This window comes from Pseudonaja textilis, chromosome 3, assembly GCF_049901715.1.
Source record: "Pseudonaja textilis isolate UNSWEBS1 chromosome 3, rPseTex1.2, whole genome shotgun sequence".
Lineage (NCBI taxonomy): Eukaryota > Metazoa > Chordata > Lepidosauria > Squamata > Elapidae > Pseudonaja > Pseudonaja textilis.
In genome coordinates this window covers 129,378,864-129,405,250 of record NC_141992.1, presented here as the reverse complement: position 1 = coordinate 129,405,250, position 26,387 = coordinate 129,378,864, and the positions used below count along the sequence as shown (strand labels likewise).

At 36.9% G+C, this 26,387-nt stretch overlaps 1 protein-coding gene across 1 annotated transcript in view; it reads left to right on the top strand.

Annotated features, from left to right (window-relative positions):
* PIGN (phosphatidylinositol glycan anchor biosynthesis class N) overlaps nt 1-26,180 on the top strand; it is a 77,520-nt gene extending 51,340 nt beyond the window's left edge. The window contains exons 22-29 of the mRNA XM_026701071.2: nt 614-716; nt 4,262-4,348; nt 7,346-7,401; nt 9,456-9,531; nt 10,791-10,864; nt 13,144-13,186; nt 15,327-15,379; nt 24,139-26,180. Of these exons, the coding sequence (XP_026556856.2) occupies nt 614-716; nt 4,262-4,348; nt 7,346-7,401; nt 9,456-9,531; nt 10,791-10,864; nt 13,144-13,186; nt 15,327-15,379; nt 24,139-24,262 (616 nt within the window). The 3' untranslated portion in view covers nt 24,263-26,180. The remainder of the gene's footprint in view (nt 1-613; nt 717-4,261; nt 4,349-7,345; nt 7,402-9,455; nt 9,532-10,790; nt 10,865-13,143; nt 13,187-15,326; nt 15,380-24,138) is intronic.
* The last annotated feature ends 207 nt before the right edge of the window (nt 26,181-26,387 follow it).

Sequence of the window (26,387 nt, the reverse complement as noted above, 5' to 3'; positions counted from 1 at the left end):
TTCTATGCAACAGATGGCAGCACTTTGTTTGAACTTGGAAGCTAAGCTGGTTCAGGCTTGGTTAATATTTGGATGGAAGCCCAGCAAGAATTCTAGGCATCTTGGATAGACTGGGAAATTGTCATGGGAGAAGGCAATTGCAAACTGCTTCCATAATGTTGCAAAATAGACTACATGGATTTGTCGGTATGATGGCTGGGAATCTAATCTGATTCAAGATAATCTTTACTTGTATTCTGTATGTGTAGATTTGCTTTGGATTTGGGGAAGGTTATGCAGTTGTGAGAATTTATTGAACATTGTCACATTTTTGCAAATATATTATTTCATTTATCCTATAAGATAAATACTTCAAAGTATGGTGCATTTTCATGTTCACACTTGGAAATAACTCGAATTCCATGTCTTCCAATTATTTTAAATATAAGTGATATAAAGTATCATCACTTGGATTTGTTTTTTTTTCCCCTTCAGAACAGCTACTAGCTTTCTCTATGCTCCCTTGGTTATTCTTTCTTATACAAAAGCATGATTACATCTAGATAGAAATAAGATCAGTACCTTAGACTATTTCCTTTATATTCACTTGCTGTCAAAATATGTGCTGATGTAGGTATGAAGCTCTCTTCCCTCTGGCGTTGGCTTTGTTGATGTTTGTGTGGATAGACATGGAACAAGAAACAATCCAACAGTATGGAATTTCATTTAAACCTAAGGTAAATGACTCAGTACACACCTCGGGAAAAAATGCTGCTACCCTTTTCCCCCAGCAGTTAAAATCCCAACTGACTCATGAGCCTGGGAGTGTAGCCACAGAATCCCAACCACTTCAGTGCTCATATTTTTAAAACAGAATGCAGAAACAAGAGAAGTCCAGCGGTTTCACAGACACTCATTAGCTGTAGCCAAAGAGATGGCTAGATTTCCCAGAAGCCAGTGTGTATTTCACTAGGGCAAATCTGACTAGTTATAGTCAGAGGAAACCAGAGCTAAGTGATCTGGTAACATTAGAATGTTTTGAAAATACTCACAGTCCCCGACCATAAGCCCAGTCTTCATGAACTTATGGGAATTCTTTTGAAAAATATCTGAAGGCTATCGTCAGATGGTCCGGTCCAGGCAATATTTTTATATCCAGGGCCCGTTTTTATTTATGAACACTAATGGTTGCAGGGCATTGTTGTTAATACAATTATATTCACCAGATTGAGGGAAGTTGGCATTTTGGGGGCCACTCTTAGGGTTTAATGAATGATGATAGTTCTTGCAGTCACTTACTGTATCTGTTTGCCCCTAATTTCCTCCCCATCTCTCCCATTTTTTACTCTGGGAGTAAAAAATGAACGCTAGAGTGCCATATACAGGTTCTATTTCCTTTTCCCAGTCCAAAGAATGATATAAATCTGACCATTCTTCTCACATCTCTAGTCTTGTCCATATAGTATGGCTATTGAGCAAGCAAATGCAGTCGTAAGCTATATTGATGGAACCGTAGTATCTATGTTATAAGAAGTGATATTATTGATGAACCAATATGTTTCTCTGTGATTGATACTTAATTTATAAGCTTAAGGATTGAATTAATTTTATAGTGTTACTAAATGCACAGTATATAAATCTTTTTACTAGTTTGCTTTTTTAGTTTACTTTAATTGCTATCTTTTTTATTTCTCTATATATTATATATGTTATTTATTTATTTATTTTATTGATTGATTGATTTGATTTGTCAATCGCTTACAAGATACAGGTATAAGAATAAACATAGTTTTGAATACATGAGATGGATACTTATAAGAAAAATAAAAAGAAACAATAGGACAGGGACGGTAGGCATGATTGGTACGCTTATGCACGCCCCCTACAGGGCTCTTAGGAAAGGGGTGAGGTCAATAGTAGACAGTCTAAGGTTAAGGTTTTTGGGGTTTGGGGAAGAAACCACAGAGTCAGGTAGAGTATTCCAGACATTGACCACTCTGTTGCTGAAGTCGTATTTCCTGCAATCAAGTTTGTTGTGGTTAACCTTGAGTTTGTATCTATTGTTTTCTCTTGTATTGTTATGATTGAAGCTGAAGTATTCATTTGCAGGTAGGACATTGCAATGTATGATTTTATATACTATATTTAGATCGGACTGAAGGCAGCATAGTTCTAGGTTTTCCAGGTCTAGAGTTTCAAGTCTGGTGACATTCTGCAATGAGTAGAGGAGCGGAGAACTCTTCTGGTGAAATATTTCTGGACTTTCTCAGTTGTGTTAATATCAGATACATGATATGGGTTACAAACTGATGAGCTGTATTTGAGTATTGGTCTAGCAAATGTTTTGTATGCTTTAGTTAGTAGTGTGATATTATCAGAGAAGAAGGTAAGTAGGATTAGATTAACAACTCTTAATGCCTTTTTGGCTATGTAGTCACAGTGGGTTCTCACATTTAGATAGTTAGAGATGAGTTCTCCAAGGTCCTTGACAGAGTTTGGATCCTCAACAAGGTCTTGACTATTTAGCTTGTATTTTATTTTCTGATTTTTTTGCCAGTATGTAAGACAGAGCATTTATTTGTTGAGATTTGAAGTTGCCAGTTTTTTGACCATTCTGATACATAGTCGAGATCTTTTTGAAGGGTAGCAGTATTGTCTGTGGTGTTGAATAACTTTACATCATCAGCGAAGAGAACACAGTTGCTCTTAATATGATCACAGAGGTCATTTATATAGAGTATGAAGAGAGATGGTCCTAAAACACTGCCTTGGGGGACACCACTGTTGACAGGTACAGAATTTGATAGAACACTCCCAATTTTGACCATTTGTTGTCTGTTTTACAGGAATGCTTCTATCCAGTTATGTAGGTGTCCAGAGATACCATAAGATTTTAGTTTTAGGAGTAGTTTGTCATGTACCACTGAATCAAAGGCTTTACAGAAGTCTATGTAGATTGTGTCTATTGCTTTGCCCTGATCAAGTTGTGTAGTCCATATGTTTTTGCAGTGTAAGAGTTGCAGATTACAGGATAGTTTTTGTTCTGAAACCAAATTGTTTATTAGAGAGTAGGTTTTTTGTCTCTAAGTGGAGGATAATGGATTGGTTAATAATTTATTCCATGACTTTACAGGTGACGCAACATAAGGAGATTGGTCTGTAATTTTCAACTAGGCTGGGGTCTCCCTTTTTGAAGAGGGGGATGACCGTGGCTAGTGACCATAGTTTTGCCAAGGAGCTGGTCCTGAAAGATATTTCAAAGATTATGCTTAGAGGTTCTGCTATGGCAGTGGATAGCTTTTTTAAGAAGTAGGCACATATTCTCTCTGGTCCAATAGATAGAGATGGTTTTAGATTGCGCAGTACTTTTTCAACAATGTCTTCTGTAAAATCGATATGTATTAGGTCATTATAGTTGTCTGTGGTTCGACTAGGAAGTACTGGGCTTGATCCTTGCTGTTTACAAATACTGAGCCAAAGAATCTGTTAAAGAGGTTTGCTTTGATGGTGTCATCGTTGAAGGATTTAAAAAGTCTACAGATTGCTTGGAAGAGCTGAATATGTTTAGAAAAGAAACTATGATGGGCAACTTCAAATACATAGAAAGACATCATGTTGAAAGATAGAACAGCCTCATTTTATGTGTGTCGCTATGTAATTTAGAACTAGAATAATAAAAACTTGTTCCATAATAATCTGCTAATATCTGCCTCTTTGTCTGGAGTTATTAAAGCAGAGAGGGCAATGATGTATCAGCACAATGTAGATTGCATTCTGCATTGAAGATTCCATGTTAACTGGAAATGTACAAGATGCATTTTTAAACTCCTTTCTTTATTTCTGATTCTATTTATTGAAGCCTCTGAATCCAGGGCATGTGAGAGCAGTGGGCAAAAGATGCTAGAAGCCTATCAGAGCAAAACAAGTTTAACTTTCAGTATGAAACTGAAATATCTTTGCTCCATAAAGGTCTAGAGGATACTGCTAGAAAGCAAAATCATTTTTTCTGGATTAAAAAAAAACAAGAGAGCCAATGGATAGGTCAGAGTATTATTTCTTTTCTTGAGGCAACCAATGCAGTTGACTAGTTACCAGTATTTGAAAAGTAACTTTTTGTAATAATAATTGAGATATGACAAAGTTGCAGAAGAAGTGTTTTTGTGTAGATTTTCTGAAGAATCACTCTTTAACTTTTCATTTGATCTCTGGGATATATACTTTTAATATGAATGCAATCCTACTTGATGCTATGTTACTGATTTCTCTTTTTCTGTTTTTGTAGCTTGCTGCTCTCAGCTTTTCTTACACTACAGATACACCCCAGTTTCGACCACTTCATGTGGATGACATCAGGAGGGCTTTTTTCTTTGTATCCTTTGACATAGGAGAAAAGATACTCAGCTAGAGCAGAGTGAAGGTGATCAAATATCTAACAAAAGTATTAAGTATCTAACAAAATGAAATTCAATGTAGAGAAAAGTAAAGTCCTACACTTAGGCAAGAAAAAACAAAAGTACACATAAAGACTGGGTGAAACTAGGCTCAATAGCCGTAACTGTGAGAGGGATCTTGGAGTCTTAGTGGACAACCAGCTAAATATGAGCCAGCAGTATGCAGCAGCAGCCAAAAAAGCTAATGCAATCCTAAATTGCATTAACAGAGGGATACAATCAAGATCATGTGACGTACTAATACCACTCTTTAAAGCCTTAGTAAGACCACACCTAGAATACTACATCCAGTTTTGGTACCACACTATAAAAAAGATGTTGAGACTTTAGAAAAAGTACAGAGAAGAGTGTTGAGGTAATTCCCCGTTAGGAGAATGAGCGCATACAGGGAGACGTAGTGAGAGAAGTATTTGAATAATACGCACACAGCACACAGATACACTGTACAGTAAATGTAGGTTTTTACTTCCAAATAAACATATAAGCAAAGTCCAAACAAGCAATCCAAGTCATTCATAGGAAAATCAGTCAGTGTTCATTTCAGGGACAATTCCAATATCAAAGTCCAGTATCAAAAACAGTTCAGTAACAGACTTACATCAAATCCAAGAATAACAGTCAAGAAGGAAAAATGGAGGAACGGCAACTCTTTCCAACAGAAGGAAACGGAGACTCACTCACTTCACTGAGACTTCCTGAGACTCTTCTGAGACTAAACAACCCAGGTTTCTGGCTCCATCTTACGGCCATTTGCGGAACCACACCCAATTACAGTTTTTGCATGCTCTTAAAAGATACAATATTAAAATGTCTATCCTGGTTTATATATTTCCCACCCAAATAGCTGTTAGGTGACTTACATTCCTAACAAAGAGCAACCAGGATGATTAGTGGACTGGAGACTAAAACATATGAAGAACAGTTACAGGAACTGGCATGGATAGTCTAGTGAAGAGAAAAACCAGGGGAGACATGATAGCAGTGTTCCAATATTTGAGGGGCTGCCACAGAGAGGAAGGGGTCAAGCTATTTTCTAAAGCGCCTGTAGGCCAGGCAAGGAGTAATGGATGGAATCTGAATAAGGAGAGATATAACCTGGAAATAAGGAGAAACTTTCTGATAGTGAGAACAATCAACCAATGGAACCGCTTGTCCTCGGAAGTTGTGGGAATGCCATCACTTGAGACTTTCAAGAAGAGATTGGACTGCCATTTTGTCAGAAATGGTGTAGGGTCTCTCGCTTGAGCTGGGGGGGGGGTTTGGACTAGATGACTACAAGGTCCCTTCCAACTCTGATTATCTGTTATTTTTTAACAGAATAATCTATTATTTTGTTTAAAAAACAGTTGCTTTTAGGAGGTTACTGCCTAAATGATTAAATGTTTTAAAGGTTATTTTGATAGACTTATTTTAGGATTGTGGTTGAATTACTATCACAAAACAGTCTGACAACAACGGCATTTTGACTTTTTTTAAGTATTGTCAATCTATAGATTTATTAGTTAGAAAGTGTTAGATACCAATTAACTTCATATAGCTTCAAGCATAAGAATAGCAAATCTTATTTTCCATGCATTTAGGTTTTTGTACTTATAAGAATTAATCAAAAATCTGTCTGCCTTTTTAAATAATTATTAATTGTCCATAAACATTCTTGAAAATAGAACATTTAGGCTAATATAAAGAGTTATTTGGGCTTAGAAAATATTAAATATTGTAAGATATAACAGTTAAACAAAATTTAATATTACCACAGAATATTCTGTTTTTACAGGGTTTTTTTTTTACAGTCTATACAGAATTTAGTTTCAAATGAAATTAAAGGTTTCACATCTAAAGTTAAAGTGTTTATACAAGTTTTGAATAAACTTGCATATTTAACAGGCTCACAAGCTTGGTAAATTTATAGATTACAAAAGCTATTTAAGTCACAAATCAGTTTATATTTATTTCATTTCTTTTTTAATCAACACTGATTTGAAGGCAGAAGAAAAAGAAAAGAAAAAGAAAAAAACCCAGGAACAGTCAACAAACAAATTAATAAAATGAGTACATATATAGCATTCTAGATGTCTATATATTAAGCTTTCAACAGTTAACAGCTGGTATATTTTTTTGCTCATGAATTATTATGCAAGCTTTTATGTTTCCAAAAGACTGTCAGGTCATCTGACCCCAATCTTTCTGGCCTTCAAGACCTCATTCTGGACATGACCTGTTTTTCTTTGTTGAAACTACCTGATGGCCGTTTTGTTTTGCTTTTCTTGTTTGACAGTGAAAGCTGAATGACTGGAATAGTAACTTGTCAAGAATCTTTTCATCCTGCAGCTATTGTTAGTTCCATTGAACTTGTTTCAAATTATACGGACCCAATACAGTGTTAAAATTTAGAAACAAGTGAAATTGGTGCACCAGATTTGCTATGGAGTGTAACCTCAGTTATCCCGAGAGATGGGCTGGCAACAATATTTTTTTAAATTATTAGTAATTTAACATCGAGACAAATGTCTATTTAGATAAACAGGGGCCTCCAGGTACAAGAAATTTGAATTCTTCCCTCCTCTTCTTGCCACACATATAAACTAATGTCTCAATAACTATTTCATCTTAAAGCAACCAAAAAATGAAATATCTATGCAAAGCAGTGATTTGCTTTTCGTTCATATATGTATATGGATTTAGTAGCCTGTAAAGAGCTGGCTGCCATATTAATCTCATTAATAGTTGCAATTCTGGCTGGTGTTCTCAGATGAATATTATAAGTCATAATTTTGAGTACATACTCAAAAAATTGCAATGTATATACTTGTTAGTTCCCATATCAGGAAATTCTAACCTTTGTAAAAAATGTTGTGGCAAATGATTATGCTTTGTTACCTTGTTGAAAATATAGCATTTTCCTCAACTTGATGCAGGTTTTTTTCATAGTGACGGCCTTTTTCGGCACAGGAAATATAGCTTCTATTAACAGGTAAACTGATCTAAACTGATGTTAAAAGCAACCATCACAATCCCTCCATTCTGTTCCGCTTACTTGTTTCTACACTAAACAATTTAAGCAAATGCCTTTATAATTGTGTGCAATATTGCATATTCTGGAATGTTTTATGTTTTATATTAATCATGATGAGGAAAGAATATGCAGGATCAGAAATTTTCTCTATCCTTAGGGAATTTCGCCAAATATTTTCTTCCATTTGTAAAGGGGAGAATACGGTAGCTGATTTTTCTTTCATCCAATAGGAAAGTGTGTTTAGGTGATAGAGACGGTAGAGTTTTCAGCTAAAGCATTCCATTTTTTAAATACCAGGTTAGATGCTGGTACAAGTATCTTTTACGAACAATTTAAATCTGGATGAAAGCTCTGTCCTGGCATGCATTATCTTACTGAGGGAGGGGTGGAGACTTAACATTTTCCATCTCTTTCATCAGGATACTCTAATATCCCAACAATCTGGGATAGAGGGAGGGAAAGTGAGTTGTGAATTGCAGGAGTTCCATCTTATTAACTCAAAGCTCTAGCTGATATTGTATAAGTGCTTTTTGCTGTTTTCTCTGTCTTTAAATACTCAGGATAGAGTAGCATATACACGTGGTCCTCAACGGCCACAATTAAGCTGAAAATTTCTGATGCTGAGTCATTAAGTGAATTTTACCCCATTTTATGACTTTTCTTGCCACAGTTGTTAAGTGAACCATTGTAGTTCTTAGTTAGTAACACGGTTGTTAAGTGAATCTGGCTTCCTCATTGACTCTGCTTGTCAGAGGGTTGCGAAAGGGTATCCCATGAGCCCGGGACACTGCAACTGTCATAAATATGAGGTAGTTGCTAAATGCCTGAATTTTGATCACATGACCAGGGGATGCTGCAACGATGGTGAAGGTGAAAAATAGTCATAAATCACTTTTTTCAGTGCTGTGGTAACTTTGAACGGTCACTAACTGAACTGTTGTAGGTTGAGGATTACCTGTAGTTTGCTATGTAACAAAGTCTATTTCCGACTAGCTGATGGATGGATGGATGGATGGATGGATGGATGGATGGATGGATAGAGATAGATAGATAGATAGATAGATAGATAGATAGATAGATAGATCTGCTTATCAGGGGGCTTATCTGTTGCCAAAATGGTTGCTTATGCACAGTGTCGCACTCATAATCAGAATTTCAACATGTCATTTGTGCTCTTGATAAATAAATAAAACTGCTTATCAGAGCTTTACCTCTTCACAAAATAATTGCTTCTGCAAAGTATGGCAATCAGAAACCCACACAAGAAAATCTAACTGGAATGCTCCTTATGGTACTTATCCCACAAAGCTCTCTCCCACCTAGGTTAGCCTTGTCTTGAGACATTAATGGAGCACTTGGGTACAACCATCTCTACGTGTGTTTTCTAAAATTCTTTGTGCTAAGATTTTTTTCCCCTCATGTATTATTTTTGGAAGTAAAAGTTTATACTGGAAGCTGACAATCTGCCTTTATGAAAGAAACATGTACGTGGGTGTATAAATTCAAGTGGGCCAAAACTTGGACACCAAATATGGTATTGTTGCCGATTATGGACATCATGCTGAGAGCCCTAAATATAATCCTTTCCATGTGAAAAAAACAACAAAACCAGTAAGCTGGCTCACAATTAGCAGCCAATCATTACAAGGAGTGGGTTATGTGCCAGGTGCCTTTGTAGGTATCACTTGTTTACTTACAGATCTAGGAATGACTGATAGTTATCAGTGGAAAAGGAAATGATATAAGGAAATACTTTGTGATATCTGTGGGGCTTTAAAAATATTTAAGTAACAGGTAGAAGGCTGTCATTTGTAGACTTAAAACAGTAAAGTTCAGCTCTAAAAGTAGAAGCAGTATAAACTAGCAGCGTATCTCTTTTGCTACATAATAGTGTCACATTTTTTGTGATTGAGACAAAGGACACATGCTGTTTGCTGTTTCCTTGTGGAAAGTATTGGCTACAAAAATGCATACCAATAATGTTTTGTTCTGTTCTCATTCTTAAACTCTAGCTTTGATCCAACCTCGGTATATTGCTTCTTGACTGTGTTCAGCCCTTTCCTGATGGGAGGCTTGCTATTGTGGAAGGTCAGTAATTGTCTCTTATACAAAATGTTATTTATTAGACTAGATAGGCCAGGGGTTTTCAACCGCTGTACTGTACACATTTATGTGCCCCAAAATATCTGCTGGTGTGCTACATCAATAAACCACAGAAAGTGACAGGACATACTACACAACTATGTTAAGTAAAACCCCACCTGCATGACGTCATCAAAGATGGAGTGGCTTACTTTCTCTTCCCGAGTCTCGGCAGCCTGTGATGTCATGGCATTTCCGGTTTCACGACCTGGAAGTCCCACCTATGTATGAGATGTATGTAGTAAGGTCAAAACTACCAGGATAGGCTATAGTTCTACTGTACACTTGTCACTATACCTTAAAGTTAGTAAGGTTCACTTTCCAACAAATAATCTTTTAATTATTTTTCACTTGTTTCGACAATTTGTAAACCTCAGAGAGTCATCTTGTACAGGAGATATGTGTTTAGAAATTTAATATAGAGAGATAGATAGGAAACGAAAAGAAGGAAGAAAGGAAGGGAAAGAAAGAAAAGAAAAAAGAAGGAAAGTAGGAAAAAATGCTACTAAAGAAATACACAATACTTCACATCGATCTGTATTTGCTGCTGTTACTTGTAGTAGTAATTTCAAGAAAATCTCTCCCTCCCTCCCTCCCTCCATCTATCTATCTTCAACACCCATAGCATAATTTCCAGAGTAAATAAGATGAGGCCATTCTGGAAAAAAAAGAAAAAAAATGCATGGAACTCAGGAATACCATCCTTTAAATCTTATACTGTCAATATAATATAAAATGGATATAGTCAATCTTAAATTGTATTCTGTGAATTTGTTGTAGCAGAAATTATCAAAGTTTCCACAATGAAAATAGCACGGGTGGTTGTTCTGGGACAGAGGAATGTGTCTACCAGTAGTGATTTTCCATATCACTAAACAGCTTCTTAGCATATATATGGAAAATGTTCCTTGAAAGTAGATAATTCATTTTAAAAAATGTCATTTTGTAGTCTGTTTATTTTAATAACCTTTTAAAAAGGTTTTAACATAATGCAGCAGCCCATATTTGCCATTGACTGAAAATAATGTTTAGTTTAAACTTAAACAACACTGAACTGTTAAAAAAGAACATATTGCAGTCTCTGCATTCAACCTGGTGATCTTTGGCTCTCTAAGTATTAGCAATGTTAATTTGGGCATCCTTTCTTTTTGTTTTGTTTTGTGGGAACCTGCCATCAGCTTAACAGAATTGTGTTTATTGAACAGATTGCAATCCCCTTTGTTCTTGTGTCATGTGCATTTGAAGCTATTCAAGTCACAACCCAGCTATCATCTAAAAGGTAAAGATTTTCTGTGCGTGCACTTACTGAATCAGAAGTTGTTTTTGGATTTGTAATGGGGGAAAAATTAAACTGCATGTAGGCTGCTACTTTGTAAATTCCATCATTAGATACAGTTCCCGAGTATTCCCCCCTTCAGAAAGTATTCAGTTTTTGTTAGATTTCTCTTTATGTGTGTCAATATATATAGACACACACACACACACACATATGCATACACATACATACACATATTAAGTTAAGATTTCAGTCTCTGCATAATGAACAGGGATTGATACCTTTTTAGTTCCACTCAAATGCTGAAAATTCACACATAACAGAATGAAATGTTTTTTCTTATCAAAGTAGGGTTTTTAAATCATTCATGAGAGTTTAAATGCAGAGTTTAAGGCAAGCATGCCCGTCTACACTGATGAAGTAACATATTTTGCAGGCAAATGCATACAGAGGACAATACTTGAACATCACTGTCCAGTTAATAGGATTCTTCTCTTTCCTCATCTCTAAAGAGAGAGGGGAGTAGTTTGAATGACTGAAGAATTGCAGTTTGGCATACATATACCTCCATGTGGAGAGTCTGCATCAATGATTTAAGTTATGTCTTGGAGAAGAAAAATGCAGATCAGCTCTCCCTCTGTGCGGTGGCTGTTCCTGCTGAGTAGGTAAATGTTTGAACCTAGCTGTAAAACTGAAACTTACCACATTCCAAAGCAAGAAATTTCAGTGCCATTATTAGTGCAATCAATAGAAATTGATTTTGATTTTGATGTTCTGTGCATCTGTCAAATCTATGCAGAAGAGAGGCACAGATCCTCACTGCTGATCAGATTCCATCAGTGATTTTGATGGTATCCAGCTGAGTTATCTGTTTTGCAAAGAGAAGTAAGCTGCTAGCATGAAATGTTTTTTTTTTGTCTTGTTCTAATGGCCTTCTAAGGTAAAGTTAATTTACAAAACTGATCTTGATAATATGACCAGATATAATTTGTTAGAGGCTGTGTGATCATCTTGCATTAATGGCATAATGCAGCACATTTTAATGAGTTTTCACACTCTAACTGATAGCACTTTTATAATTCTTACAAATTAAATTATTACAGTTAATGACCCATTTCTTTTTTGAGCTACTAGGTCAGCTACGTGCAGCATTTTAGCACAATTCTGGAGTAAAACTGTTGGTGATTTAGAACAGTATCCACATTCAAAATATTTCAATTATTTAATGAAAAGATAATGATAATGCAAATGTCTTCAGTGGTATTTGCATTTACTTGTTCCTTGTCCTTTATTTTCCATTGAAAAGTGCTTTCCCAAACAAATATGGTCTTGGGTACCTCAGATACAGGTAACTTAAGCCTAAGGCGAAAGGGAAATAAATACTCAATGATCTTTGAACCTGGTGGGCATCATTTTAGGTCTTCATGACTGAGACACAGTGATAAATATTAGTAAATGTTCTTGTGCAGAACCCATCATCGTCAACCACAATTGAGCCCAAAATTTCTGTTGTTTGTTGTGAGTTTTGCCCCATTTTACAACCTTTTTTGCCTCAGTTATTAAGTGAACGAACGAAACCCAACAAACATTTGTGTTTGCAAGCTGTGCAATTCTACATCTGGTAGTCCAGAGATATGTGAAAGTGCAGCAGAGGGGCATTGTTGGGCAAAGCTTCTTTGTGTGGGGTACGTCATAGAAACAGCATCCTGAGAAACAAGCCAATTTCTAGTCTGTAAGGATGAGTAGATAATATTGAATAAATGGAGAAAAATGGTTGTAATTCTGAATTAGACTAGGGAATCATGACTATCACGGTTATTAAATAGCCCAAGAGAAAGAGAAGAATCAGGTGTAATTTGGTGTTTCTTGTGAAAGAATTGGAATATAAACGTCATAAATCTTTGTGAAATTTTGGAAACTTGAATTGTACAATTTAGTAGGGTTCCATCAATCAAGAGACCGTCAGGTCCCTGAAAAAGGTAGGTAACAGTTACATAATAAATTATGTAGAGGAGTCATTAAGTGTAAAAAAAAAAGGGGTCTAATTTTGACAAGTCATACAAATCAGCCTGTTTTAAGTCTGCTCGTTTCCCTGCCTGCCCCATGTTTGATTCTGAACATGCAGTATGGCGGTTCTGGTATTCTTAAGACATGCAATACTGAGAAAATAGATCAAAAGAGAACTACACTGTACCTCAGAACACATCTTGTGTTCTTCGAAGCTTTATTGAACTGTGAATTATTGTCCTTTTCTGACACACTGTTTGTTTTTCCCCCCTTAGGCTTTTTCTCATTGTTCTTGTGATTTCAGACATTATGGCTTTGGTAAGCTACTATTGGACATTTTGTACAAATAAGATCAAAACCCAGAGAGCTTTGCTAATTCAATCAAGGGATATCTGAATTAGCTTCAGACATCAAAGTTCCTTGAATTAGGTCAGTGAGTTGACTTTGAAACCCTGCATAAATTGCAGAAAGGCCCTCTCTCCACACTATAATTCTTTGAAATAATTTAATGAATGATCAAAAAAGTTGTAAGTCTGTATTATTACTTCAATTCTTTTATGGGTCCATTAAGTTAGCTATTACTAAGTTTTCATCTACTTCATACAGAATTTTAAAGTCTGAGTAAAAGAAAATACCAGATGCATCTGCATGCGTACTTTAATTTTTTAAATCATTTTCTTCCCTGCTTTCAGAACAAAAAAGAGTCTCCTTTCATTTTTCAAAGGAAATATTAAATTATCAAGCAAGATGTAATGAGAAATACCACCCAGGATGGGTTGAATAAGCCAATCTTTGTACATGGTGGGAGATTTGGGTGGGTGGATGAAGATCCATCAAATAGGTTAAACAATTATAATAAACATAGCATTTTAAAAAATTTAAAACTATGTTCACCCTAAAGTGTATACAATACTTGTAGTGTATACACATATCACAACTTGGCTAGAAGGGAGGTGTCTTTGGAACAGCAGTGGAAGAGGTTTATGCTTTCAAATCTATGTTCCCTTATTTCTCCCAGTGGAATTAGTTAAATATGACACACCAGCTGTTGTTCTATCGCACCATAACTAAATTGTTTTGATTGAACTGGTCCAGGAAATCTCATAAATAGGAGGAAATATTTGCAAATCCCAGGCTACTTATTGTTGAGTCCAAAATAAAGGTGAAAACTTTTTAAACTGAGCTTAACTCTTGGCTACATTTGTGTAGTTTTCTTGGCAGCAATATAGAAAGGTCTTGCCGTTTCCTTCTCTGTGTGTATATGTGTGTGCTTGTTTGTTTCAAATTCTCAATATATCGTACAGACATGGGATTTCCTGGTGTTATTCCACCTTATTTTATTCTGGAAGCAACTATGGTTGATTAGGTATTCCTACCTAATCTGTAGAATCCTCTTAAATGCCATCTCCTAAGTTGTACTTGTCAGCATTTTAAAATGGATAAACACGTAATAGCTGTGTAGCAATATAACTAGATAACTACCTTAAACTGAATCAGAACTTTTGTCCATCTGGCCAAATGGTGAAATAAGTTAATAGAATTATTTTTATCTCCGTTGCTTTCTCTTCTACTAGTACAACTGCTGATGGTGAAGAGGAGACTGCTTTGCCATATTCATGAGATGGGGGGAAATTTACACTAATTTTTAGACAATAAACTGTAATCACTATCTCTATGGCTTCTTCAGCAAGCCTGCTTTTCAGTAATGGTATCATTTAGGTTGATCATTAATGCAGCTATAGGGAATTAAAGCTGAAAGAGAAGCGACTAGCCAAAGACCATTTAGAAGGCTGAAGCAGATGTTGAGAGATTGTTCCAGTAAGAATCATCCCATCTCTGCAAGCAGTAGCCAGCAAAATAGAAAGGAAAAGCCGGACATGATTACACTTTGGGTCATTTTTAGCAAACATGATAAAGAAAAGACAGGTTGGTTGCTCTTAGCAGCAGCTGTCTATTTGTGGAAATATCTGTCTGGGCTCAAGGAGTTCATAACCAAATACAAAATTAATGTATTCAGTTTCCTTTTGGAGATGGGAGTGTGTGTTTTTAAAACCAGTCTTCACTTATAGCAATAGTCTGTACTGGTCCTGCAGGGTTTTTTGGCAATATTTCAGAAACATGTGCCCTTGCCTTCTTCCTAGAGCTAAGAGAGAACGACCGGCCTAAAATCACCAATCTGGTTTTGTGCCTAAGCCAGAACTAGAACTCACAGTCTTTAACCACTATACCAGATTGCTACCCATTCACTTTCTTAGTGAATGTGAATCAGGCATACAGTATGTACTTGTTTTTATTTACTGTAAATACCATCTTTTGGAGACTGGCCTTTCTTTTCTTTTCTTTTTGCAGATAGGTTTATATGTCCTGAACAATTGACTTCAAATATACATTTCAATTTTGTCACTTTTATTGGGCAATGTACATGTATTGAATATAGTTATGTTTTTTTCTCCCCCAGCACTTCTTCTTTCTGGTTAAAGATTACGGAAGCTGGCTAGACATTGGAACAAGGTACAAACCATTGGTTAGCTCCTCCCGCGACTTCTTCTTCCACCCTAATGTTACAAATATGTGTGGTTTACCCGTCCAACAGTTTGACCAAGAATGTTTCGTAAAATGCTGCTTGTTGTTTCTAGGCAAAGAAAATGGATTCATTACTTTCCAATTTCTTACCCCTGTTTTATTTTTTCCTTCCTCTCTCTCTCTCTCTCTCTCTCTCTCTCTCTCTCTCTCTGTGTGTGTGTGTGTGTGTGTGTGTGTGTGTATTTGCCTTATTAAGTTGGGTAATAGTATGTTGCTTGGGCAGCAATTCTCAAGCTGTGAGCCATGATCTCCTGTTTAAAAGAAAGTAGACCCAACATTGACAATAGGGAGAAATAATAAGTGAGCTAAGGGACTTGCAGAAACATATGTAATCCTAAGAAAGAGGAAAGCATGATAAATTTAAAATAACTTTGATTTTATTTGCATACGATAAGGCTTAGAGAAGCTTACAAGATTGATATCAACTCTTTGAGGTTGACCAGGTCAAGAAAAAGGTATGGCAGAGATTCCAAGAATGTTTTTTATTGTTGTAGGGTAGCACAAAGGAAATTTGAAATCCTATATAATTGATACCCTTAATTTATTTCTATCTTCACTGCTGTCAATGTCACTTTCTTTTTCCCTCTAGATTATTTTTAATTTATGTAACACTTATTTGAAGTGCTACATTTTGAGGTGAATTACATCTTTTTAAAAGACAGATAATCTGCAGTCTTAAACTGGAACTCCAAAGCATGGGAACACATATATTTGAGCACTTTCCCTTGTAAAACAACTTCTGCCTCTGAAAAACTAGTGCTTTGGCTAATTTACTCTTCTTCCCATCTATTTTCAGGCTTTGTTTTGTTATTTTAGCAGTGTCATATAGATTGTGTATGGAGAAGTGTTCAGATGTACAATCTCATGCTAGCATGAAAAGTATACTTCTGGGAGAGTTTTGCTAAATGATTTTTCTGAATTTAGAAAATTGCCTTTCAATATAGATATATTTTTTAAATTCACTAATGCATCTAATTCCTTGTCTTCTCATAGTCATACATCCACATATGCCATTTCTGTTAATCTGCAGATTTTTTTATTTACATTCAAGTAGGGGAGGGGGGTGGGGTTGTGGTTTAATAATTAACATCTTTTTTTTTTGGGGGCAACACCCTATATAGAGAGGGGGGGTGTGGAATTGGGTTGGGGTTTATTACTTTATATTATAGGGGACGACTATTATAAGAAAAAAAATATTGTGGGATTTTTTTAATTGTATTCTTTTTATAAAGAATGTGCATATTCAGTATTATAAACATAATCTGTGCTTGCAATGTAGGTCATCAAATCCTGTCATGAAGTAGGAGCTTGAACTTTTTCTTTACATTCAAGACTGGAGTCGCCAACCTTTTGGACCTCAGGGACGACCAAACTCATAATTTTAGATCCCAGGGACCACTAACCTGTTCTGTGGGCATGGCCTAATTTGTGGGTGTGGCTTGGTGGTCATGTGACTGGCTGGGCATGGCTTGTATGTAAATGTTATAAATATTTATATAAATATTGAATTTTTTATTTAAAAACAGAGCAACTTTTACTCAAAATCAGGCAAAGCAGGCAGGCAGATTGAGTTGCTCACAGAATCACAGATTCATTCAGAGATCTATCTATCTGCCATTGGCTAGCTCAGTCTGTCTCATAAAATTTGCTTGCAAGCAAACTCACAAAATTAACTGACAACACACCATGCATGTAAATATTGATTTTCTTTTTCATATAAAAAAGAGCAACTTTTACCCAAAATCAGGCAAAGCAGGCAGATTGAATTGCTCACAGAATCATTCAGTGATCTATCTATCTGCCATCTGCTTGCTCAGTCTCTCAAATTTGCTTGTCGTTAGTCTGCACTGAATTTGCTTGCAAGCAAACCTTCAGTCCTAAGGGAGGTTCGGCTGTGCTAAGCCGAAGATCAAAAGACTAGCTAGAAAGCAAGAAATCCAACCATTTCCTGCTTCCTAACTAATCTAAATCTCCTGGCACAGCAGAACAGATGATGGTCGGAAAAAGGAAAAATACCAATTTAGCAGGCAAGTTTACCCAGTAAGGAGTGAGTGGGGAGGGAGGGTTCCCGCAGGCCATGTGGATAGCGCAGCCTTGTGTTTATGCGCAGCCTGGATTAATTGCTTTGTGGGGGTGCTCTGGGGGTGAGATTTCTCTGCGGCTCACCAAAATTTTCTCACGGCCCACCAGTAGGCTGCGGCCTACCGGTTGGCGACCACTGTTCAAGACTATTGAAAGAATTTAGTTCATTAATTGATGTACACCATCCATGTTTTACATAGCTGTTTCATGATACATATCCAAAACAAGAGCAGCTATCACGTCCCTGTCGGAGTCTGAATCCGAGGAGGAAGATGAATAGCTGACAGGGAGCGGGAATGTGGCTCCATTGGCTGTGGAGGAAACTTGGGGAAGGGCAAAGTCCAGCTTGGCAGAGGAGGAGAATGGTAGAACAAGGGAGAGTTCAGAGGAAGGCCCAGGCCCACCCACTCTTCATTCTAGGGTACGCAGGGAGAAACGGGGAAGAGAGCAACATGGGTTGCGTGGCTTATGGGGGAGGAAAGGACCCTGATTCCCTTCGTTAGCCACACTGGGAAGAGAGTTTAAAAGAGATGCAAGCTGAGAGTAGCGTCTGCTGGGAACAAATGTGAGTTTATTTTGTGTTGACTTTGGTTATCTGCGTTCCTGGCATCCTCCCAACTGAGCTGAATTACTGCCATTCCTTCATCTCTGGAATTCCTTATCTTGCCCTGCTGGACTAATTACCTCATCTTGCCTTGATTGGACTTATAGTTACAGTTTTTGTTGACAACATTTTGGACTTGAATCTCTGCAGCCAAAGGCTGTTCCTGGGAGAGATTTTCTCCAGCCCAGAAGGTAACCAGGACATTGGGAGCAAAGTTGGAGCAAATAAAGGGACTCCTACTTATTATCTGACTGTATTGCCTTTGTGCCATGCCCCGAGTCATCACAGCGGCTTTGGTTTCGGTGCTATACCAGTATAAGTGCTCATCTTACTTTAGGTTTTACACAATTAGTGCAGTTTCTTTGTCCTTGCAGTCTTCATCTCTAAAATACAGTATTTGTCTAGTTTTCATAAGTCTGAAAGACTTTTATGCTTTTTATTTTACTATTTTTTTCTGGCACTCTGTGCAGAGTATCTATGACTTTCTCCCCTGAGCTGGGAAGAACATCCAGCTTCAGTCTCCTCTTGGATAGGCTGAGCCTCCTGCAAATTAAGCCCAGCCTATCCAAGAGGAGACTGAAGCACCTCCCACTACTGGATGTTCTTCACAGCTCACAGAGAATGGGCATATCAGGTAAGTACCAATACCCATTTCCCCTAGTAAACCGGCCTCTGTGAGTTGTTGATGAGCATATTTGGAATTTGAGAAGCATATTCTTGTAATTCACACCAAGTGGCTTTTCCCCTGTGGAATGTTTTGTTGTTCTCAAAACAGCTGCACTGGTTGACCTGGCAAATCTGCAATTGTATTTTCAGAAGGTAAATTAATTTTTCTGGAGATAAACCAATGAGGAAGCTGTCTGTCAGCATTTTTCTCACCATTTCCACCTTAAGCTTACTTTCCTTTTTTTTTTCTGAACAAGAAAAAAACCAGATTTGGTTTGAAGTTGACAGATACATTTTCAAACAAATGATTAGATATTTTCTAACACTAAACGAAACTCATGGTTCAATGATCGCTTAAATCAGAGGTGTCCAACCTTGGCAACTTTAAGACCTGTGGACTTCAATTCCCAGAATTCCCCAGCCAGCAATACTGGCTGGGAAATTCTGGGATATGAAGTCCACAAGATTTAAGGTTGTCAAGGTTGGATACCCTTCAATGATACCTGACAAAGTTCCTTTTTAATGGGAATTATGAATAGATAATTATTCTTCCTTTAACTCAGAACTAAGGCTAACATAGTTCCACGGTTTTCTTTATAGAATGCTATAAAACGAAATGGCATTTATTTTCCTCATGGATCAAGACAGAGGCTGGACATTGTTTTTAAAATGCCCTGACCTGCTACTTAACTTTTAGCTACATATGAACGTGTAGTCTTGGAGGCATAACAGTTAAGCTCTTTATATAAAAAAGTGCCTCTAGGTTTGCTTTTGATGCCTGCCTTTCACGATCAGGAGAGAATGGGAAGAATCAGCACAGGAATCATTTAAAACTTTTAAAAGTAGTTACTTCCTGATGCATTAACCAACCTCTTCAGATCACAGCTTATCCCCCTCACTGATGTTCCTTCTCTAATCATGACTAAAGATGAGCAATTTCCGAATCATGCTGTGTCCTCATCCTGATTAGCAGTGCTCTTTGTAAGCTTTGATTGGCATGAATGAGAATGCCTTGTTCAGACTCTGCTAGGCAATGCTAGCTCAGCGGTAGAACCCATGCCTCCCTGCGCATATGCACAACCAAGTTTCAGCTCTTTTCTGGAACACGATTCTGTACCATTCCAAATGGTCTCGTTTGATCTGAGGTCCAGGGTTTTTATTGCAGCTTAAAGGCAAAGGGACAGAAATAGATGTTAATACATTTAATTACTTCTAATGGGAAAAGACAGCTACTATCAATTGTGTTCCTCGTTCGAAAGTCTGCTAATGCAATTGATGTCTATAGGTAAGAGTGAAACTTGTTTGACTTTTACGGGTCTGTCACCTCTGCACTCATTAACCTCTGTTTCCGTAAAATGTGTTCAAGAAATGCTTAAAGATCACATGAAATCACCATAAGCATAGAGAAGTCCCCCTGGTTTTCTATTCTCTTTAGGTATTTTGATATTCAAACAAGTGTCTACACTTAAGAGTGTTCTCTGGAAGCGGGATGCACTTTATATCCAGCCTGTATTAACCAGAGAACATAGCCAAGATTTATTTATGGTTATGTTCTCTAGGTAATTGTGATCAGCATGGAAACCACATTTGGAATATACGCTATGCTCTAGCTAAACAGTGACATCTGTTTGCCAGTTGCATTGCCTAGGGAATGGAGCCCATGAGTGTGAGCAGGTGCCACTCCTTGTAAAACATTAGCCTGGCTTAGCATGATATATACCCTGGCTCAATGTTTATTGTTTAAAAATGCGCACACATGCACATCCAACTTGAGCCATATTGCATTTTCTAAACACAGTTGCCTTGCCTCAAATTATTATGCTTTATTGCTTGAATGTTCAATCCGATGATTATCCACTGCAGTCCTTAGGCCATCAGGCAAAGAATCCTAGCTTATGCAGAAAACAAATTAAACACAAGCGAATAGCTGTTGCTTCTAATCCATGCTATGCTTGGTCATGGGTTTCTGATAGCAGAGTTGTGATAAACTTCCACCTAAAGTCTACAACAAATTGTTCCCTTTAATTCTCCATTGGGAAAAACGAGAAGGAATACAGTCACGTTCAAATAAGACATTAAATACTCTTGTTCCTATGGATCATCTTTATTGGGCAACTGCTATGTAAAGTAGGTATACATTTGTGTGTGTGTGTGTGTGTGTTTCATTTGTTTCTACATGGAACAAATATATCAGTTCATTTTAACCATATATCTATAAATCTGTCTCCATCTATCTAGCTATTCGCTTTCTAAATTGTCGACTCTTGACAGGATTTTATACTAAGCTTCCTTCCTAACTACTTCAGTAATATATAACTTTTGGAATGAAGTTCCCCTTGGCAGTTTGTGTTCAGTATGGCAAGTTCTGCACTATGCAAATAAACCCGCTTTCCTCATTTCAGCCATTCATTTAGTAGCATCTTACGATGCTTAACTAAATGTCATTAAAAATATTGTCTCTGTGCCAAGGTTCTTAGTGTCTAAAAACGACACAAGTAATGGTTGTTACAGGTACTGGGCGAAAATATGCATTTAATTTAGTTCCTGAAATCAGTTTAGGCTTGGTTTTTGGTAAGAATATAGAGCCACTGAGTCAAAGAATTCACAGAAAAAATGAGAATAATTTAAAGGAAGTTAAAAGGTGAATCCAGGAAGAAAGAAGAGAGTTGTTTGATTTGCAATTTAGCAGATGATTGATTCTGGATACGTTTAAAATCAAAATGTCAAAGAATCAGTTCAAACAATTATGAATTCCTATTGTCTACTGATTATGACGTTTCAATTGTTTGTTTGACATTTAGCCATATAACTACAACAGATATTTCTCACTGACTCTCTAGAGTTAATATAAGCTGAACTTCTGACTATGAACAAACAAAATATGCAGTCATGAATTCCTTTTAATTATTCAGAGTAATTAAAATTTCATCTGCGCTTAGGAAGATTAAAACACAAATTGGAACAGTCATCAAATAATCTCTATTTTTTAAACATCAAAACTTAACTGTGTAGACTTATGCTTTATTCCTCACTTGCATATAACTTTTGGGGAAGGAAAAGAAGATACTAATATAGAATGGAGAACTTATAAGGTTCCACGAAGTTCTACATTAAAATGAGAACAAATTCAATAACAGTTTCATTAACTTGACACTACTTGGAAATGAAGAAAAAAAAAATTCATTTGGATTACAGAGTTAATATTTTCCTCCCAGAGAGGTTGTGTTTATTGTAAGAATTTTGGGCAACTCTATGGTGTTAGTCAAATTGTTGAAAGAATGGTTTCTGCAGTTTGATTATCCTACCTGTCTATTATTGACTTTTTTTAATGCAACCTGAGTAATGTTGTTGGTTGGTTCTCAGAAATGTTAAGGGATTGAGGGCAAATTCTGGGCCGATGTTAAAGTCAAGTGGCTTTTAATTCATCCTTTGACAAAGTGAATCAATTAATGGACCAGCGAAATGCTGTGGACATAGGATACCTGGATTTCAGTCAGGCATTTGACAAAGTAGACCACAACCTTTTCTTTAGTAAGTTAGAAAAATGTGTGATAGACAGCAATATCACCAGATGGATTTATAACTGTCTGACAAACCACACTCAACATGTAGTCTTTAATAAAACTACATCTACATGAATGGAAGGAAGCAGTGGGGTACCTCATGATTCTATCTTAGGTCCAATACTCTTCAATATAGCAATAGCACTTAGACTTATATACCACTCCATAGTGCTTCACAGCCCACTCTAGGCGGTTTACAGAGTCAACATATTGCCCCCAGCAATCTGGGTTCTCTTTTTACCAACCTCAGAAGGATGGAAGGCTGAATCAATCTTGAGCCTGGTGAGACTTGAACTGCCAAACTGCTGGAGTGCAGTACTCTAACCACTGCGCCACCGTGGCTCTTCATAAACAATTTAGATGAGGGACAAGAAGAGGAACTCATCAAATTTGCAGATGACACCTAGCTGGCAGGAATAGACAATACTCCTATCTAATAAAATGAATGTCAGTAGTGAGAAAAGTAAGGTTTTATACTTAGGCAATAAAAACCAGATGTATAGGTACAGAATAGGTAAAACCTGGCTCAATAGCAGTAACTGTGAGAGGAATCTTGGAGTCCTAGTAGACAATCACTTAAATATTGTGTGCTGCAACAACAATGTGCTGCAGCTGCCAAAAAAGCCCATTGCAATCCTAGGCTGCATTAATGGAGGGATAGAATCAAGATTATGTGAAGTGTTAGTAACTTTATAATGCCTTGGTAATACCACACTTGGAATCTTGCATCCAGTTTTGGTCGCCATAATATATATATATAAAGATGTGAGACTCTGGAAAGAGTGCAGAGAAGAATAACAAAGATGATTGGTGGGCTGGAGGCTAAAACACATGAAGAACACTTGCAGGAATTGGGTATGTCTAGTCTAATGAAAAAAAAGGACCAGGGGTGACATGATAACAGTGTTCCAATATTTGAGGAGCTGCCCCAAAGAAGAGAGAGCCAGCCCATTTACCAAAGCACCCAGAAGGCAGGACAAGAAGCGATGGGTGGAAAGGGGACAACTAACATAGAATGAAGAAGAAATTTCCTGACAGCGGAACAATTAACCTGGAAATGGTTCTCTTCCTAAGTTGTGGATGCTCCATCATTGGAGGTTTTTAAGTAGAGCCATTTGTCCAGAATGATATAGGGTTTCCTGCTTGAGCAGGGGATTGTTCTAGGAGACCTCCAAGATCCCTTTCAACTCCATTATTCTGTTATATAAACCATGGTTAAGCTCTGGTGTTACCTTTTTTGGCCCTGACTGAATGATGGATATATTTTTTTTAATTAAGTTTTATCTTACATTTTCTCATTTGTTATTGAAGCTCCCAAGTAAGGTATTTGGCATCAAAATCTCTATGGGCCTCTTGGGAAGTGATGGGCAACCTAGTGTCTCTTTTGTATTGCAGGCAGCAAACAAATTAAATAAACCAAAAAAATAAAAAATAAACTCTACATGTAGGACATTTGCAGTTCTGTGTTCCAGTAACTTGGGTAACCATAATTTTCCAAAATGTTGTGGGAGCCTGTCAGGCATTGATGCATTATGATCTAATGTCTAGAAATAAATCCATCTATGACTGGCATTCTTTCTGCAAATGTCCTGTTAAAACCAGCAGCTGATAGATTGCAAACTGTTTCTTTAAGCATACCTGCCTAAGATTATACGTGTGTGTGGATCCGTGCATGTGTGTATGTATATAATTTTAACAGTAAACCATGTTCCCTTAGATTATTTGATTTGTAATCTGCTTCTTTCTAACGTATTATTTTCTCTTCATTGCAGTATTAGCCATTATGTCATTGTGATGTCCTTCACTATTTTCCTGATGCTTTTAAGTGGAGTGGCTCAGCTGCTCACTACAAAGAGACTGGAGCTTTGGGAAGGAACTAAACGCCATTCATTGTGACAAATTATTGAAGGACTTGTATTGATAGAATCTTCATTCTTTCAAGAGACAGACAGAATTATGAAATTGGCTTCTAGAGACTCCTGAAGAACTTGATGCAGAAGAACACGAAGTAACTTGTCATCTTTTCTCTATGGAATTAAATTTTCTTCCTTCTTTTTCCTTCAAAGGAACTTCTGGTTTCAAAGTGAACAACTACTATGTACAACCTTGCTTATTGTTAAGGGTAAATGCTGTGCTTGTGTTTACAAAAGGGACTCAAAAGGATGATAGGAAGATGAACTTTGTTTTATTGGTTTCTCTAGAAGGCAAGACAATTAGTTTCTGAGCTGCTAACAAGCTAAGTATTGTGCCAACTTTTGGAACAAACAATAGAGAGATAAATTTTTGCTGTGATATATGGCAGACTTTTCACTTTGGAAATTCAAATCAGGTTTAAAGATGTATATTTTGGAATGAGATCGAAACTTTAAAGGTACTTTTTTAAATTGTGTGTGTATGAATGGAATTTCCATTTTAAGATGCAGACTAATTATATTTGTTTGCTGCTATTGCTTTCCATCTCTTTTTATAAAACATACAAAAATAGTTTTCATCATACACGGATGATGTATTAATATTTGTCTTATTTTAATCTCACAACTGCTTCATTTGCTCAAGGCCACTCTGAGGAATTGTCTTAGCAAATACTGAAAACCAGCTCTACCTGTTCAAACTCTCTTTGTAACCATCAAACAAACTATATACCTACCAACTAAACCAGTTGAACTATTTAGAAAACCAGTTGGTTGCTCAAGTTATGTGCTTGAGACCATATTTGCTGAACACCAGGGCAAGGAGTTCATTTTTATAACAAATGTTTTCAGTAGTAGCTGTTCAGTTAAAACTTATCCTCCGCTCTCATACAAATATCAGTTGGATAAGAGCTGTGTGAGATTGTTTCACAGCCACTGTTCAGCACAGGAGCTGAATTTGTTTCTCTTTCAGTATAATTTAGCTTTTGCTACTGTGGTGCCTTCTTGAATAATTTGAAGCATTGACTGGAAAATGCTTCCCATGCTCTCAGACAGAGGCTTTGTCCTGATCTTTCTAATCATCTTTGTCCTGATCCTTTTAATTCAATATATTCAGCAATTGAATTGAGAGTCTTCTGCAGGGAAAGCCTGTAGTATACCACTGAGCTACAATTTGCTCAGTATGAAATCAGCCATTCTCTACAATTACACATTTGAGCTAAAAAGTCCAGGGCAATACAATACTGCACTGTAGTACATTGCTGGGGGAATAGACATGCAAGTGCATATAGCTCACGAAAGCCATCATTATTCAGACTTCTAATTTGTCAGTAAAAATAATGGTGTCCATGAGAGATTATACTGTAGCGTAGGAGCCTGCCATAATTATAAGGAACTGGGGAAAAAATCTATGAAACGCGCACACCATGGTAGCTGTCAAAACTGGAACATATCAGCAACCTGTTCATCCTGAAAACTGCTGTAGCTCTCCAGCCTCTTGGCTCTATGTCAGTAAAACTCTAGAATCCAGCCACCCCAATAGGAGTATCCATTTGATAGTAGACAAAAGCATTGATTTGTATCCTTGAAATGGGGGAAATAACATGTCAAAAAAAAAATACTAGAAAAATTCATCTGCCAGGAGCTGGCAAGGTCAAGAAATTTGATCCAAGGTTTGAAAAAAATGTTTTCGAACATGTAGAGAGGCATGAATCTGTTGCCTTCTCTCTTCAACTGCCATACAACCTCAGAAAAGATGATTTTTGTTCAAATAGCGGCCAATAGATGCTGTATTTGTCTTGCTGAGCACCTTTTTTGACTTCAAATTCCATGTGCGCCATACACCTTTAATAATCAGTATTGCTGCATTGGTTAAGCACTGGAAAAGCCTTCCTAATAGAACAACAACAACAAAAAGGAAAGAGCGTCACAGCTGGAAAAAAAAAACACCACCCAGCAAATAAATGCCATGTAAATATTTTCTGCCAAAATAAATAATTTAGATTTCTAGAGAAACAAAGGATAGAACTATGCTATGTAGGCGCTGTGGAGAATAAAGAACACCCACTCCAAAATCGAAGAAGAACTTTGTTGGAGTGATGTGATAAACA